General features: G+C 40.6%; 1 protein-coding gene across 1 annotated transcript; it reads left to right on the top strand.

Moving 5' to 3' along the window:
* Positions 1 to 63: 63 nt before the first annotated feature.
* On the top strand, positions 64 to 11,679 carry FAM199X (family with sequence similarity 199, X-linked). The gene is made up of 6 exons (XM_082062106.1): positions 64 to 386; positions 3,021 to 3,240; positions 4,829 to 4,978; positions 5,321 to 5,482; positions 6,577 to 6,837; positions 7,730 to 11,679. Exons 1-6 carry the CDS (start codon positions 199 to 201, stop codon positions 7,898 to 7,900), a joined length of 1,152 nt encoding a protein of 383 aa, XP_081918232.1. The 5' UTR covers positions 64 to 198; the 3' UTR covers positions 7,901 to 11,679.
* The last annotated feature ends 6,590 nt before the right edge of the window (positions 11,680 to 18,269 follow it).

The following is an 18,269-nucleotide window of genomic DNA, read 5'->3' as shown; positions in this document are numbered from 1 at the left end:
CGCTCTCCGCCCTCCGCCGCGGCAGGGGGCGCTGTGCCGTCCCGGCGCGGTTGGCCCGGCACCGGAAAGAGTGGGTCGCGCCGGCCGCCGGGCTGAGGCGCATCCCGGGACCGGCTGCTCATGGCGGCTCGGCCGCTGTGTGCGTGAGGCGCTCGCCTCCTCCCGCCGCCGGGCTGCGCCGGATCTGTTCCCGCCGCCATGACCGAGGAGCCGTACGAGAAGTTCCTGGCCCCCGAGGAGCCGTGCCCGCTGCTCTCGCACCAGCACCCGCCGCGGGGCGGCAGCTGGAGCCTGAGCGAGGAGGGCTGCCTGGACGTCAGCGACTTCGGCTGCCAGCTCTCGTCCTGCCACCGCACCGACCCGCTGCACCGCTTCCACTCCAACAGGTCCGGCCGCTGCCCGCCCGGCGGAGCGAGGCGGCTGGGCTGGGGGGCTGAGGGGCCCCGGGGCGGGCGGGCGCTGCGGGGCTTAGGCGGCCGGAGGCGGCTGCTGCCCCTCGCTGGGGCCGCCGGCAGCCCCTGAGGCAGCGGCGGGGCCGGAGCTGCCGGCGCAGGAGGGCTCGGTGCTCCCTTCCCCGCTGCCCCCGCCGGTGCCAGCCGGGCTGTGGCCGCGGTCAGCGCCGCCGTCCCGCCCGGGCTGCGCTTCCCTTCGGCGGGGCCGTGCGTGTGCGAGCTCGGTCTGGCTTTGGCTAGTAAGGTTGCAGTTAGTGTGAGCTTGGTCGGGTTTTTAAATGTGTTTGCTCCTGTCCGAATTTCTTAAAAACGCGGGTTTGAGCGCTGTAGGATGGGCAACTAGAGAGTGCTGTGTTTTTAATGATTAAAGCAGGCCTTGGTGGACAGCAGGCAGACCCGGAGAGTCTCAGGATGAGTCAGGCAGCTTGCTGACTGCGCCAGTTTCTGCAGAAACATTTCCATCCCTTGCTACTAATTAAGGGCAAATTATTCAGTCTGTAATTTGTAGAAAAGGTCTATTCTAAAAAATGCAAATGCAGCTCTGCAAAGAAATTCCAGTTGAGCTTAGAAAATCAAAACCTGTCCTGCTTACCTAAGAACCTAATTCTGCCACTGTTTATGCATAGTATTAATCTAGAGTATACAAATACCTTTTTTTTGAGAATAATTTGTAAGACTTCAGTCTTGAACATATGTATGGGATAGTTTTAGTTCCTGTTGCAGAGTTGCAAGATACTTTACTGGTTATTAGTATTTCTTGTATGTCTTAATGAAAAATGGATAATAAGGTAATCTTTCAATTAATTTTGTGCAAAACCATGGAAATTACATCATTTACAAGGGCAAGCTCTTAATTATAGATTCTTAAATTATTCGGCATGAAGAGCCTTGATCAAGTATGATACACTGTCGTGATCTAGTTCTTATAAGACCCAGTTGTTACATGAACAGTGAGATGTATTCGTATCATACCTGTTACACAAATGTGCAGTATTCACCAAATTTGCATTTAATTGGTTTTTGTACATTTCTCTTTGTATTGCCTTTCACTTCTAGAGTGTGTTATTCAGGCTTGCTCATTTTACAAACACGGGTTGTAACCCAGGCAGCTTGAGTGGGTATTTCACTTCTTTGGGCAAGGACGTGCTCTGTCTTGCACTGATGCACAGCTCAATCTATGATGTTTGTGTAAGGTTTCTTTTTTTTTCTTTTTTTTTTTTTTTTTTTAATTACAAGTAATTTTAATGTAGTTCCCACTGCTTGTTAATCCAGTTCACCCCAGCAAGCACAGGCAGCCCCGCCAGGTAGGGGAAGGTGAGGGCTGAATGCGTACACCTGCAGTGATCCTGCACACCTGGGGTATCTCTGCACAGCTGGTTGGGTGTAGAGCCCCAGTACCTCATCCTGTGTTTTGATGGGTCTCTAAACTCTGTCCGCTCTACCTTTCCTTTCATCGATATTTCATGAATCCTGACACTGTAGTAATGTTCAGAAAGTGTGTTGTGTCACCACGCTCATATTCCACTCTATACCGATTGATTGCCCTGCCCACGAAAGTCTGTGCCTGCACAACATGCAGAAAGGGAGGAAGGACAAGATCTCCTGGATCTGCTAAAATAAAAGTTTTGAAATGTCTTTAACATTGAATAAATTCCCTGCTGGCCAAATAGATGTGGGAATGAGTCCATCACAAGCATATTTAGCCAACCTGGTATGCAGCTTAAATAACAATAGTGAGGACTAGACTTTTGCTCAACTTTTGCAGTTGAGTGGGGGAAGGTTTTCCTAGGTAGGCTGATGGAACAGGAGTTGGTTGCATGGGTTTGTGTGGTGAATTTTAGAAACCCATTTCAAACTGTTTTGGCTGTATTGCAGTGCTGTGCTGACTCATGGTTGTCTTGACCTACTTTTCACTAATATGTAAAATAAATCCAGATATGGAGACTGATTTCATGAGCTTGTTAAATTCTGGTTTACTCTCATTAGAGTAAAAAACCTGTTATGTGAAGTTTGAGTCCTCAATTGTTTTCACTTAAAACCAGCGCTAATTAGCTTTTAAAATGGAATAATGAGGGGGAAAAAGTGTGTTTAATTTTGGCATGATAGCATTTTCACATGGGTCATTTTTACATCTTGCACTGTCTCATTCCAACAGCATGTCCACTATTTTTGGCATTCAGAGTTGAAAACAGTGAATAATAGAGCCTTGAGTATACCCATAATGTGTTTCCTTACTAAGCCTTAGTTTTGTGTGGGATTATCCACATGGAATTTCTTTTTACTTGTTTGTCCTGAAGTCCAGCTGATTTACTTCTTAGTTTTGCTTATTTGAATTTACATGGAAGTTTAACTATCCCAGCATGTAGGAAATTATATTTTTAGTTCAGTGTATTTGAAAAAGCAACCAACCAACAAAAAAGCGCACAACCCCGCCTTGCAACAACCACACAAAAACCCCCCACCAAAAACCAAAACCAGTTTACAGTTTTATGAGGCTTAAAAGAATTTTTCAGGACACGTGATGCCAATATGTTTGCTGATTTCTATTCATTTTGTCCTGTTTTGTAGGTGGAACTTGACCTCTTGTGGAACCAGTGTAGCCAGCTCGGAGTGCAGTGAGGAGCTGTTCTCATCGGTTTCGGTTGGTGACCAAGATGACTGTTACTCTCTGTTGGATGACCAGGAGTTCACCTCTTTTGATTTGTTCCCCGAGGGCAGCGTCTGCAGTGATGTCTCTTCTTCTATCAGCACATATTGGGATTGGTCAGACAGTGAGTTTGAATGGCAGGTAAACTAGTTCCACTTTATATGTACAGTTTTGTGTGGACTATTAAATGCTGCATTTAGCTTTAATGGAAAAGTCCTCAGCATTTGTTTCTTGGTAACTACTGAATGTAAGAACAGCTATCTGAATCTTTGATGATAAAGGAAATGTTTTGTTCCATTTTATTCCACTGTTCTTAGTGTGGAGGAGAGCCTGAAGGTCAGCTCATCAAAGAGGGATGCTTACATGTTCCGGTAGTTGTGACCAATATGTGCCTTGTAGCTTATTTCCTTTGTACTGAGGATCTGCCCTGATAGTGAAATCTGGTTGTAATGTCTGCTCCTAGTGATTTGATAGTGCTAATTATTCCTTTGGAATGGACCTTGATAAAGTGCAGAAGCTCTTGTCATTGCCTATTCTGCTTTTCAGTTGTGATATATGAATCTTTTTATAAATTATAGACTTTGATCGACTTTTATATTATACGCTTGAATCAACTATGAACCTGTACATAACTTCAAAATAGAAAACATGATGCTTCACAGTATACTGAGGAATACTTTAAAATCGTGTCATAAAGCTTAGTCAGAGCATGTACAGAGTCTTTAAAGTGCAGTATAGGGACTAAAAACACTTATTTGAAGTAAGCGCAAATCCTGTTCCAGACGATGCAAATGAACTTAACATGGACTGAGATTATCTCTGAATTTCTTACTGTTTTAGTCTAACTGCTGGTGTATGTATGTTGTATCACAGAAGTTACAAGTACATGTGTACAATGCAGCCCGTAGGAACAACTCAGATTGCATCCTAAAGATTTAGAACTCCACTGAGTTGCGAAATTTTAATTGCCTGATAAACTCCGTGATTGTTTTTGAAAAGAAGCAATTTCCCCTGTCTTAGTTAACTGACAGAATGTTTGATTAGTGAATAGCTTTTTAAAATTATTCTTTGTTTTTTAAAGTATGCTTTCTGAAGAGGCATACTTGATTGGACTTGCAGAATTTTGGAAAGACTTTTTTTGTAGCACTTTATAGTGTTACCTAGTAGAATCTGAGCATGAGTAATCCAAATGTCACCCTTTAACTGGAAGCGCCTTCAGAAATTACATGTCAGTTGAATAAATGGAGCTAGTGAAATTTCTGCAGTTACTTCCAGGAAAATGACAGTGATTTTAATTGAATTATCTTGTGTAATTAAGGGTTGTGGGATAAATTACAAACCTATTTTGAAATGATCTTCCTTAAACTAGACTTAGGCGTTAAAATGCAAGGTTTGGATTTAGGTTTGGATTGTAATGGACAACTTACAGTGATGGAGAAGAGAAACAGTTGAAATGCCACATCATTCTGCTGTTTCCTTAAATGCAAATTTTTAAAGAGAGGATTGATAAGTAGAGAATAGTGTGAACTGAGTTCGCTGCACTTGCTGTTTGTTGGAAGATTCAAAGGAGATCTGCAGGGCTGTGAGTAATTATTAAGCTGTAAGAGCACATAGATAAGCAACAGTTCGTTAATTTGATGGTATGTTTTGAATTGTTAATAATGTTAGAATGACTTTGAATCTGCCTACTATATCCTAAGGCTTTGTTCTTTCTCTTGCCTATTACAAGTTGCCTGGCAGCGACATTACGAGTGGGAGTGATGTACTTTCTGATGTTATACCTAGTATTCCCAGCTCTCCTTGTCTGCTTCCGAAAAAGAAAAACAAGCACAGGAATCTCGATGAACTTCCATGGAGTGCCATGACAAATGATGAACAGGTGAAACTGACTTTTTTTTTCTATCTGAGAACTGTAATATATAGAAGAACTTTCAATTAGCACCACATCTTAAAAAACATACTGATTGCTGTAGCTGTAAATGTAGACCTATGTAGTACTACATGATTCTTGAAACTAAATCTTATTGTCTTTTGCATCTGCAGTAGGGAGTTTAATGTGTACTCAAGTTTTCACTGTGAGCTTTTGAGGATACTCAGTGAGGCTAGAATCATAGGAAGTGTGAAATTTGAGCACTTTTTATGCTGTTGGTCCTTCTCTTTTTCTGTCACTCATTTAGAATTGGTAATACTTCAAAATGACCTGCCTTTCTTTGGGTCCTAGGTTGAATATATTGAATATTTGAGTCGCAAAGTCAGTACAGAGATGGGCCTTCGAGAGCAACTTGATATTATTAAAATTATTGATCCCACTGCTCAGATCTCACCTACAGATAGTGAATTCATTATTGAATTGAACTGTCTCACAGATGAAAAACTGAAACAGGTGAGTTGAGGTTTGTACATATGACTTTTGGGTTTCAGCATCTGATACGTCTTGCAAAATCTCTTGTGGAGTTATGATCAATTTTTATACATAATCATTAGGTATGGGGAGATACACTACAGCACGATATTGTAAATGAGGGAAAATAGAGTTCAAAAGTATATTTTATGTATTAAACCTTCATATGAAAGACCATGCTTAGAATATGTGTGAAGCCAAAGCTGGTGTGTGTGTGTGTGTGTGTGTGTGTGTGTGTGTGTGTGTGTGTGTGTGTGTGTAACTAATTATGCTGTGGGCCCAATACTGTTTGTGACAAAGTATATTCCACTTTCTGACCGTCAGCTGGTTGAGGATCTTCCTTTGCTCGCTGGATATAACCTAGCATTTAGAAATCCAAAGGACTGGAATTTGTCGGGGAAGACCATAAATTTAATGTAAAAAGGGATATAGAAAAATGTGTCTTAGAGATGTTAGAAAATACAAATCCTAACAAAGAAGGGCACCTGATTGATATGGGAGATATATGCTACTGTCGTCTTAGTCTTTGTACTGTTGTGATGTGTGGGTGGGAAAAGCTGCAGTATCCAGACAAGCTGAACTTCTCAGTGTTGCTCTGTGCTTGTGGTTATGATAAAGGTAAAGACTGAAACATGGAAAACATTCATTGCTCATCTAGCCTTGGCCTATTTAATATTTCAAACATTTTGTAAGTATCAAAGTAGAGAAGTACTGCTTTCTTTACACCCCCTTTTGTTTGAGTATACCTTGTAAAATAAAGGGGTTTGATAAATTTGGTAAACAACTTCGTTCAGTTGAACTTGACTGATATTCCTGTTTGGTGTTATAATAAAGAAAACTTGGGGAGCAGGAGAGGAGGGGAAAAAACCCCAAACCTTGTTACTTAGTTTTCTTCCTTCCATAATGAAGTTCATATTAGTTTAGTTCCATTCTCTTGATGATTGCTGGATGGCTTGGCTTTTAAGCAACCACAGCAAAATCATTACTGATAGGCAAATTGTGGTTTTTCAATGAAAAGGAGTATCTCAGTACAGTATTTACCAGGCTTTAGTAATTCTGCTGCCTCTGTTCTAAAGGTGAGAAACTACATCAAGGAGCACGGACCTCGTCAACGGTCTGCAAGGGAAAGCTGGAAGAGGAGTAGCTACAGCTGTGCCAGTACCAGTGGGGTGAGCGGTGCCAGTGCCAGCAGCAGCAGTGCCAGCATGGTCAGCTCAGCCAGCAGCAGCGGTTCTAGTGTTGCCAATTCCGCTTCAAACTCAAGTGCCAACATGAGTCGAGCACACAGTGATAGTAATTTGTCCGCAAGTGCTGCAGAAAGAATCCGGGATTCAAAAGTAAAGTTCCTAATTTTGCACATATGTGTTAAATTGTGTAACTTCTTAAGGTTCTTAACTGGGATGTTTGTACTGAAGGAGCCTGGTTAGTAACTGGGTATCTGCTGAAGTTATCTAGTGAAACCAGTGCTGTTTCCTCTGACATGACTATAAGGAATTTAAACTTGGCGCTCTTCTAACTGAAAGCCTGATGTTTGTGTGTAGTAGATCTTATTCCTTTTGTTTAGATTAAGGTGAGTGGGGTTTGAATAAGGGCTTATGCATCTATATTAATTCTTTGAATGCACATAGTTTTACAAAAAAAATTATTCAAGATTGATCAACCTACGCTAGGCATATTTTCTGGACAGTAAAAACTGTCTTGGTTGTATTGTGTTGTTTTGTGTTTTTTTTTTTTCCTAACTAGAATTTTCGTCAGGCTTTTTGAATCTTCTTCAGTTTATTCTTCCAACATGTGTCATGAGATTACTTGGTGAGGAGTGACCTACTGAAGCATGTTTCAGTTACAGTAGTACTGTGGCACCTGTCCTGCCTCTGTAATTTCAGTTTCAAATGTGGAGGAGAGGAGCAGTTCCTTCTTGCTATTCAACATCTCAGGTTGTTATTGTAAAACTGTAACATTTCCCCGCGATAAAGATTCTTCCGATCAAAAGCTCAGCTATGCAACATTACAGGCTATCGTTGTGCCTCATAACTCAGATGTGGTAAATGGTCTTGATATTTTAATATTGGATATGATTTTGGATGAATGTTTTACCACCTCTGAGAATTCATTTTAGTTATTTTTCAGAGCAGATGTTATTTTAGAGGTTAGCTTACATTTACCAGCTTTAAAGGTGGTTTCTAATCTACAGAACAAAATCTTATTTTGTGTCTCTTTTGTATTTGACAGAAGCGTTCCAAGCAACGGAAACTACAGCAAAAGGCCTTACGCAAGAGACAGCTGAAAGAGCAAAGGCAAGCTCGTAAGGAAAGACTGAGTGGATTATTTCTTAATGAAGAAGTGCTCTCTTTAAAAGTGACTGAGGAGGACCATGAAGGAGATGTGGATGTTTTAATGTGACCGGGGTGAATTTATCAGTGTTCTTTCTAAGCCTTAAATATATTATCCTTATTGTTTACATATATTTCTTGACCAAATTTTGATTAGTGTTAAATATATAAACCAGATCTCTCTTCAAGTGTAATTTTGGTAAGAAGGTCTAAGTATTGAGTAACTTCAGCTTTTTAAGACTAATTTGCAACAGACTTCAGAAACTGACTTCTGAGAACCTGCAGAATAGATAGAATTTGGGGAAATTTGTACTTGGCTAACATGTTAACTTACTTGCAAGACATAAGTCTAGGGCTGCGTTTGGATGACACTAAGCATGCATTGCTATGCTTCAGCTTTTTTGTTTCTTTATGACTTAGAGTTAATATTACACTTGGCTTGTTCTGTCTTCCTTTCCCATTACTAGGAAAGATTGCTTAGCATGAGGAAAAAAATCTTTAGTTCTGTAGGGTGTTCTTCAGTCTTGCTCCTGGATCATGCGAATTTAAAGTACTGTGATAAATCCTTTTCTAGAAGTTATAATTTAACTCAAACTACACAGAAAACAAGAAGCAGGACTTCTAATGCAGGGAATCTGTAACACGAACAATTCCTAATGATGTTGTTCTTTAGGAAGCAATTAGAATTAAAAGAAAAAAAAACCCCAAACACCTGCAAGCTTAGTCTTCAGAAAGTTATTTTGCTGCTCGATCTCTTGTAGTATGATTGTTACTAATGGTTGACCAGTACCTCCTTAACATTGCTATGAAAAAATCAAATAAAAACATCTTTATGCATTGAAAATACACTAATCTGCAATTCAGTTGTCTTGGACACTACTTAAAACAGTTTAAAATGCTTCTGGAAACAGAAGTGCAAATAAGTGGCACACAACTTTGGTGGCTTTTTTTCCACAGAAGCATACCTAAATAGATTCATGTTGTCTTGGCAAAAGAGCTTAATTAATGCAACTGTGCTTTCTAATTCTGTGTTTAGATGAGGACGTGTCTTCTGTGTGGGTTGTAACACCATTACATGTTTCAGAATTCTCCTTTTGTTGTCTATCTGCTTTTGAAATTTCTCTTACTAAGAAAATGAAGTAAAATCGTGGCTTTCAGGTGGGGAGGTAAAAGTAGTTTTAACCTGTTTCCTAATTCTGACAATCTGTAAAGTGACTTTTGTCTTTGTTTTGGAACTACTTGTTACAGAGCTCCTTCCCTCCACAGCTGAGATAAAAACGATACTTCTAAATTTCAATGTGAAACTTAAAAGAATATAGAAGTATTTTCTAGTTTTAAGCTTAGAAAGTAATTTTTCATTATCTTCATGCTTCATTACTTTCATGTTGCTCTTGTGTATTAAGGAGTTTGGCAGTTTGGTGTGGCCACATGTGCCTGTAATTGCAGGATAGCCCAATCCTGCAGGATTGCATGATCGACTTTATATAGGACAGCTCACATTCATTTTACATGTCCTGCACCAACAGCTGAAGTATTTTATTTCAGAAGTGGCATTCCTTGTAGCCTCAAAATAAACTGCCCAGTAAAATATATGAACAATGGTCTCTGAAAGGGCTTTGATGATAAATAAATGAGCTCCTTAGTCAAACTAGTATATGTGTCACTATTACTGTGACTACAGTCACTATTACTGTAGCTAGACAAGAGGTACCCAGGTTTTGCTGATAAGAAGCTGGGTGATGTCATTTTAAACTCGAGTGTTAGTGATCCCATATGTCCAGTTTGGTCACTAACCAGAAGTGACTGCTGCCTGTCAGTATTTGCTTGTACTGCACTACAGCTGGTTGATGCCTCCCTCCCTCCTGTAGAAACGATACCAAAAGCTTCTTAATGGTATATAGTTACAGAGAATTTAGGTTGGAGCTTCTTTTAAATGTCTTGAATGGAAGAAAAAATTGAATTGCTGTCAATTCAGCTAATTTCAGGGTGCAGTTGTTGAACTCGTGCAGCTTACTGTGGCTGTAGTGGATGAATTCATCATGAAGTGTTTCACTGTGTGTACACTGTTAGACTTTAGTGCAACCTTTATTTTCTGCAGTGACTTTGAAATGTGATTATTTTTTTCTGAGTTAAAATGCACACTTAATACTTGAGAGAATTGAGAGTCTGAAATGAAGTATGGTACAATATCTCAGCATGGTGGAGCATGAAAGTGTGTAACTTTATTCTGTGTTAGCAGCTCCTCAGAGTGTAAAATCCCTCAGGTTTTGTTGAGAGAAGACCCCCTCATTTAGATGAGGTACAGTTCTTTTTGGCCACCTGTTTACTACCTTCCAGAGATCTTGAAATGAGGGAGCATAGTATTTTCATCTTGATCTTAGTGTGAGCATGTAAATAAGTTGATCCAAGGGATTAGGTGGGTCCTGTTGCTCATCTGTTACATTGGGTGAAAAGGTCCTGGGTGGGATGTGGTATCCAGCTGGGTACTTCAGTCCCTTGTGTGACAGTTAAAGTGATAGAAGAGACTTCCAGGGGTTTCATGGTAATAATTTATAGCTCTGTAATCTTGTAGTCCCAGGATGCTTATAATCTAAGAATACAAAACTTTGGATGGTGTGGTAAGAACACAGAATAACATCTGGCTTGCCTGAATGTTGTCTTTGCCAAGCACCTGGCATCTCAGAGAATCAGGCCTGGAGTAGCTGTGAGATTGGAGAGTTCTCATATACTTCCACCTTTTTGTGGATTTTTTTTTTTCCCCTTTTCACATCCTTCTTAGTTCGAATGACACACTCATTTCAGGGAGGGGGAAGATGTTTTTGTCAGATTCCTGTCTTTACCTGCAGCCCACCATATGCTTACCTGGGGAAGTGCTGGAGTCACCGTCCCTTGAGATGTTTAAAAGACGTATAGATGTGGTGCTTAGGGACGTGGTTTAGTGGTGGACTTGGCAGTGTTAGGTTTACGGTTGGGCTCTATGATCTTAAAGGTCTTTTCCAACCTAAATAATTCTATGATTCTATGAATTTTTATTGGATACCTGTGGCATTAGTCAAACAGTTGGAATTTTAGTTCAACCTGGTCTTGCTGATTCAAATGTTGGCTGTTGTGGCTGCTGCTTTGCTTTACAGGAAGTTATCTATAGGTTATTTGGTTCAAATAGATAAAGAAGAGTAACAGCCTGCTAAAATAATGCATTCATGCTTTTTCAAAAAAGAAGAAAATACTTGCTTTTTATTCATAGACAAAAAAAATGTCAAGCTTGAAAGGAAAATAGAGACAAACAGGAAAAAGCTCATGTTTGTGTGGCTCCATGGTACTGAAGCTGTATATCGAGATGCCTGGTACCCACTGTAATATGAATGTAATCCATTCATACTCTTTAACATTAACGATTTCCTTCCAGGGTAACTTCTTCTCTAAAAAGGCTTAGAAGGAGCACTGAAAGTCTGATTCCAATAGGACTGTAAACAATAGAGAACATTCTTTTCTAATATGATTTTAAATGTAAGGAAGACAGCTACCTGACAAACCTGTCTAATTTTTGTGTGTGTATCTAATGTCATCCTTTGTCTCTGTTAATATCTGTTTTTCTTTATCTGGGAAATTGATTAAAATATTGTTATAGTATGCTCAGAACGGGGTGCTTACTAAGAAGAGCAAGAAAAGTCTTTGCAAGACTTCACTGAGCTTAATTTTTACTTATTATATTGTGGTTTGAAACCTGTGAAGCTCATTCTCTGGGGAAAAAACAAACCAACCTGCTTGAACTTGTTCACATGCATTTACATCATAATGCATATACAATATAGAAACATATAAAAATGGCAATATTTACTGTTCATCTACGCTGAGTAGCCTGAAGCCATTTCTTTTCTTCTAATGCTCTTTCAGCTTTGAAATCAGTTGGTGCATTGGTCTATAAATATTAATAACCTGACTGTTTTGGGGTCTCTTGAAGTTCATTCTTACAAGCCAGATTTTCACGGCAGATGTTAGATTTATTGGTATAATGTTCTTTGCCTTACTGATCTTTCAGTTCTTGGGCATAGAAAAGACAAGTTAACATCTGATTTTCCATTTAAGGATTGCAAAGATAGTTTATTAATCTATCAAGGACAAATCCTAGTACTATTCAAAGCTTGTCTGTTTTGACTAGTAGCTCTGATTAATCGTACTTGCATTCTCTCTCGTCTGGCTCACTTAAAAACATTTCCAAATTACAAATAAATTCTTCAATTAAAAAGAAATCGTAATGTTGAAGCCTTGAATATAGTTCATAACCAAAGCAAGGGGAAAGAGGGGGGTTTTGTGGATTTTTTTTTTGGGGGGGAGGAAAGGGAGTAAGAGATAAGGGTATAGATTATACAGTACTGTTTAAATTGAGGGTTTTTTTCAGGTTTTCTGCTAATTGTATTGCTAAAATGCACTTTTGTATAGAAAACTGTCCTCTGTACATTCTGTATCTACACAATGTTTATAGAGATTTTTCTGAAGTTGTGAAGGATGTACTGAAATCTGGAATGCTGGTGACTGATGCTGTTGACTTCAAGTTTTCATTGTATTTGAAAATAGTTATGTGCATATCGAAGTACAGGTTGGAATTAAAACTGATGATATAGCAAAGATATTCTGATGAAACTGTGGTGTCTTCAGAGCCAGGGGTATTCCATATATAGGGCTTGCATACTCTCTTCAGGCAGAAAATACAAACTGGCAGATGTTAACTGTTCTCTGTGACAGAAAGCAAGCCAGTCCCTCCTTAACTTGCGTGGGTTGTTATCTATGAAATCTGATCTGAATAGTTTCATAGGAAACTAATTATTTTTTGCGAATGATATAACCCAAGGTCTGATACCGAAAGCTGTCTGTCCTTAGCTTTGATTTCTGTGCCAGAGGATTTTTTTAATATATATGCTATATACTACGTAGCTTTGGGCATAGGAAGTCGAATCACTTTTGTTGCCAGCAATAACTCTGCATCTTCTTCAGCTGCCGCCCTCAGTACCCACAGCCATCAAACCACCACCTATCCTGTGATGTTTAGAATCCCTAATATGACTTGTAAGCTGACAACGTACCGTGCCCTTACAGTTCATCATGCTGGCACCCACGTGTCATGATCGTAAGGCCAGATCTCATTTCCTTGAGCAGAAGCAGGTATGCTCGGGAGCACCAGAAGCTGCAGCGATGAACACGGAGCCACGCAGCACCAGCAACGAGACGCAGTGGCGATGGCTTTGCTGTCACCAGTGTCTGCGTAGGCTATGGTGAGGATGCTTGCCAGCCTGTATATTGTGTTGTCTGTGAAGCAAATTTGCATTCTGCAATATTGAAGTTTCAAGTGTAATATTAAGAAAACTCCTTTTTCCTCTTGGAATCCAGTAGAAAAATCCTCAAAACCTGAGAAGAGAGTAGCTGGTGCCAGGATGTATTCCACGGTGCTCAGTCTCCTACAGCATCTTGAATCTAAGCCATCTTGCTCATCCCACAACTAGGGCTTATCCAACCCTTATGGAAGCTGATTTTCATCAAAGACAGAAGTTAAAATTGACCATCCCAGCCTGTTTCTGCAGGTATTGAGGGATGGAGAAGGACAGATGAGGGCTGAACCACAGCAAATCTTGTCACTGTCAGAGGCCTTCATTGTAGTCTGCAACTGAGCAGCTGCAGAACGTGACTGCAGGAAACATTGCTCTAGTGGTGCTTTGCCTTCGTTTCAGCAACCTGCTTGGGATCTTGTCTGTTTTCACCCAAAGGTGAGTGACAGCGCAGAGTGTTTTGCAGCAAAACAAATGGAAATGTTGCCAAGGACCGTGACCCGTTGTGGTCGCTTGCACTGAGAACTTAGTGCTTCTTGGGCAGCATGGAGAAGCTGCAGGGAAGCTGATGCTGATGCTTCCTGAATTGTGGGATCTTGTTGAGCTGGTCTGCTCTGCTTTGGAGTTCTGCACTTTGCAGGAGCCCTGTTGCAGCCGTTCATTGCTGAGGGAACAGCTGCACGGACCAGTTGTTACACTCCTGGCAAACTGCTGCCTATCTGACAAGTGAGGTCATGTGGCCACAACTAAACACCGTGTGTCACGAATCTCTTTCTAACCCTCCTTAAACATTTCTTCGTTTATCTCTCAAGTGTATCAAGTTTCACTGCAATGAGAAAGTCTCATTTGATAGCCGAACACTATTTAGGCACAAGCTGGACCAAAATTTCCATGCTGGCAAACCAAATTGATAAACTTCCTTTACTAAACTGATACAGAAAGATGGCATTGGCTGTGATCTTGCTGGCCTCTTGCTGCTGGCCTGGCTGTACGCTTGGTCGCAACATTTCCCAGCACAGAAATAGTTTGGTGTCCTGAGATCCTTTGTGTGTGCTCCTAAGTATCCTGTGTCCTAATGGACAGGAAACAATTTTTTCTCCTCCTTCCAGAACATTCATTTCTCATAAATGATTTCTCTGGTGCTGAGCTTGAATTTAATTTAAAATCCACATTTCTGATGAGAAACCTCGTTTCCTGATCTTTTCTACCTGCTGCAGTGGCAGCATCACTGGTGTAAAAACTTGTTTCTCCTAATGCAGACCACCTTGATAATTCATCTTGCTGTAGAGTCTTTCTAATGGTATTTCAGTCGAAGAACCTGCTGTAAAGATTTTTTGCTGTAGCTGAGATGTGGAGTTTGGCCGCCCGCTTGCTGTGGCTGTAACAGGTGACTCGTTCCCCGTGTGCGTTGCCACCAGAGGGAGCACTGTGGTCACCTTACTTGCCTTTGGGGCTACAGCTGCCAACCGTGCTTTGCTACTAACACTGTTTATTCTGTTGTGCCCTGTTAAAAAACCATTAGGGGTATTTGCTTCCTCTCTCATGCCGTTTTTGAAGGAGGAATGTGCCTGTTACAAGTAGGTTTTACAATAATAACACTTCCAGTGACAAGTGAAAAAAGTTGCTTTTTCTGTCTGTGGTGACTGGTAATTCCTGCCTGGTGCCGCTTATTGCAATTGAAAGATGTAAGTATATTCCTTTTTAGTGCACACTGCATTGCTGCTTTAAATTTCCTGTTTCAAATTCAACCTTCCTTAATGTGGGCTGAGAACTTTGCAGTTGAAAATATGAGGTGATGATAGAAAACAAGCAGCTTTTGATGCACTGTCTCATAATGCAGATACCTCCTGTCCCTGGGAGGCAGGGGAGAGAAGATGTAGCTTGACCAGCTTTGTTTTTTTGAATAGTAACTTCTGAATATAGGTTTGGAGCTTCCTTTGGAGCAAAGGAAAACCTGCTTCAATGAGAGCTGTTCTGTAGTAGTCTTTTTTTCCTTCTGTCTACTTGTCTGATAGTTATTGCTAGCTTTAAAAAGCTTACTAACATGTATTATAACCACAGAGAACACGTGGGGAGTTCTCCCTGGAATCTCAGGTTCATTCTTGGAAGTCAAGCTTTTACTGGTCCTGTGCAGAATTAGGAAGGCTTTGAGCGCTCGTGTGTGATAGTGCAGATATGCCAGTGGCTCATCCCCTTCTATCTTTATCAGTAGCTACCATAAAACTGAAATGCAACAAGAAATAAAAGTTCTAGTCATCAAGTGAAAGACTTGTTTAGACAAATCTTTCCTTAGTGATTGGTTTATAAGGTCTTTGGTTTTAAATTGCCATGTTACTGTGGTAGAGAGATATTTTCTCACCTTCAGCTGGGAAGCTGCTGTTGCAGGGTGATCTGAGGCAGCTTGCTGGGAACAATGTGCCTGGTCCTTGCATTAGCCACGGTCCCTTAGGAAAAAGCAGTATTGTCTCAGTTCTGAGTTCTTTTTGCAGAAGCATCATCATGCAAATCTCACGACCCAGCAACGTTCACCTTCACAGTGTACGTGGCTGCTGCTTCTTCGCTGTTGGGAGAACTGATATCATTGGCCTGGCACAGGTGAAATCCTGGACTTACCGTAAGCACACGCATTGTGTTTCTCCTGAATGTTGCAGCAGGGCCCTGCAAGAAGATGGGATGCTTCTAATCGTATCAGTTGGTTAAATATTGCCATCTGAGTTTAATGAGCTGCATTATACCAGTATATCATCAAAATGTCAGCTGCCTGATGTCCAGCAGTGGTCTGCTGCTCCTGCTGTGGGAGAGCTGGGTGCTCAAGTGTGCTTTTCCTTGGAAAATGGGGAACTGATCTGAAGGGGTTTTAGCTCCGCTGTGACCACGGCTTAGTTTCTTGTGAATGCTTTGCTTATCCCTCTTTATTGATGGCTTTTAAATGGGGAAAAACACAGAGCAAATGGTCGGAAAGCTATGGTGCCAAGTTCAAAAAGCACTTTGACATGTGTGTAGATGCCCGTCTGTAACGTGTGTCCTGTGAAGGTACGTGTCCTACTCAGGCTCTTGGTAGCAGATTTTTAAGTCAATTAATTCTAGGGTATCTCTTCTAGGAAAAACCCAAATAATCATGAAAGGAGGGAATAAAGTATTAAATTATGATTGCAGAGTAAAGAGCTTTAGGATGCGACATACAGCTGTTAATGTCTACGTAGCTCTCTTAACTTGTTTTTCTTGTCACCTGGTTCCTGTCTCTACTTGCCAAAAACAGTAACTAGCAAGTACAACGTGGCAGTTCATCATAGGAGTTGCTGAAAACATATTTGTAATTCATTGTAGATCCTCCTAGTTATTTAGGCAATTTTAATTTCTTGGTATTTGTTCCTATTCTTAATTAATTAAAGGGCAGTTAATTTAGTCCTTGCTTTCTTTGTTCAGTGTAGAAATAAATAGATTAGTCACAGGGTTTTGTCTCACCATTATGCGTAGTAGGAGAAAAGGAAGAGCTGAGACAGGTTCATTTTAATAGCTGGGCAATTTCCATGTATGGGCAGCTTCTTTCAAGCATAATTTAGATCACTTTGTAGGTTTGATGTCTCGGCATTCAGGAGATATCTAAAGGTCTAATGCATCAATTGCTGTCTCAAGGAGCACTGAAGTGTGCGAGGTGTATTCTTTGAGCAATAAATGCTCCACACACAGGGCAGTTTTGTGCGTGTCCGAAGATCTTGTACTTGACATTTTCCCAAGCCAGAGCTCAGCGGTGTGTTCACTGCCTGGCTGGTACTTTCTGGTAAAAGCAGTGTGAGCTCCTTGGCAGTTTCTATAGACCAGTTTTGCTGAGGACCCAACAACTCTTGGATGGTTCTGCTTGGCAACTCCTCTCTGCTTTACTAGAACACAGCGCAGCTTGGGGACCTCGCTGCCACCACATCCCGCCCGTACCGCTGCTACATTGCGCAGAGTCTCACCGCAGTGTCAGTGTAAACCTTGTGTTTTCCAGGCCACTCTGTGATTCCTGGTGTTACTGCCGACTGGAGCAAACACACCGTGTGTCTGCGCTAGGAGCATCTGAAAACTTGTGAATTATGGTGCCTACATGACTTTCACCATATAGTCACGAATGTATGTATTATATTCAACTAACGACTCCCTTCTGAAAACATAACTGAACACTGAAGTTGATCAAATCGTCATATATTTATTTAATGTCTTTAAATCGTGTTTGATATTCAGTAAGCTCTGCTTTGAAACGGTCCCTGTCTGGTAGTACAGGGATCCAGGGCTTGTCGTGTCTAGGACTGGTATAATCTTTTGCCCCGGAAGATTACCCTTTGTAGATTGGAAGGATTGCTCTAGAAACAATTTATAATGACAGATTAGGCAGGCAGATATAGATATGTGCATGGGTATATGTGGGTATTTAATTTTGTTATAATAAATGCAGAGTGAGATAAAAAAAAGCATTATGGTGCTAGCAAGCCTTAACGAAGTTTGAAATAATGTCTTTTTTGCTTAACTTTTAAATAAGGGGGGTTTATTTCCCAAATAGAAAGTACTCTCAGCCTGTGTGTGACTTATAAACATGTCCTCAACAAATCTGTGCACTTCCTCCTGAAACAATATAAATCATAAAACTGTTTGTAGAAGTTACAAATGTTAGTCAACCGAAAATGGAGCAGCCTAAAATCTTAGTGCAAACCCATTTGTGGACTGATAAACCCATTTGCAGACTGATAAAATGAGTGTAATTTATGGTCTAGATGCCTTATTGGCATATGTATTAAAATTCTGGTATATGTCTATTTTTCTTAGTATTGCATTAGCTGTAATTTCTATGTAATGCTTCAATTCATTTATATATTTGCACAACACACTATCAGATAAAAAAGTGCCAAAATGTGTATAAGGAGGTCATCACTTTAGCTTAATTGCGCACAAATTTCCTGCAGACTCTGATGCTTAAGACCAATAACGCGAATGCTACAGCTAGAATAAACGCATTAGCCTATAAATTTAGAGCTTCTACCTGCTTTGCAAAGGGAGAATCATCTCTAAATGAGCCTAGTAACATTGATTTGTGATTAATCATCTTACTTAGTGACTCATCTATGATCACAGTACAACAAA

The sequence above is a fragment of the Streptopelia decaocto genome, assembly GCF_964273445.1.
Source record: "Streptopelia decaocto genome assembly, chromosome: 10".
Classification (NCBI taxonomy): Eukaryota; Metazoa; Chordata; class Aves; order Columbiformes; family Columbidae; genus Streptopelia; species Streptopelia decaocto.
Note: the sequence above shows the minus strand (reverse complement) of the source record. Positions and strands in the feature narration are given on the sequence as shown.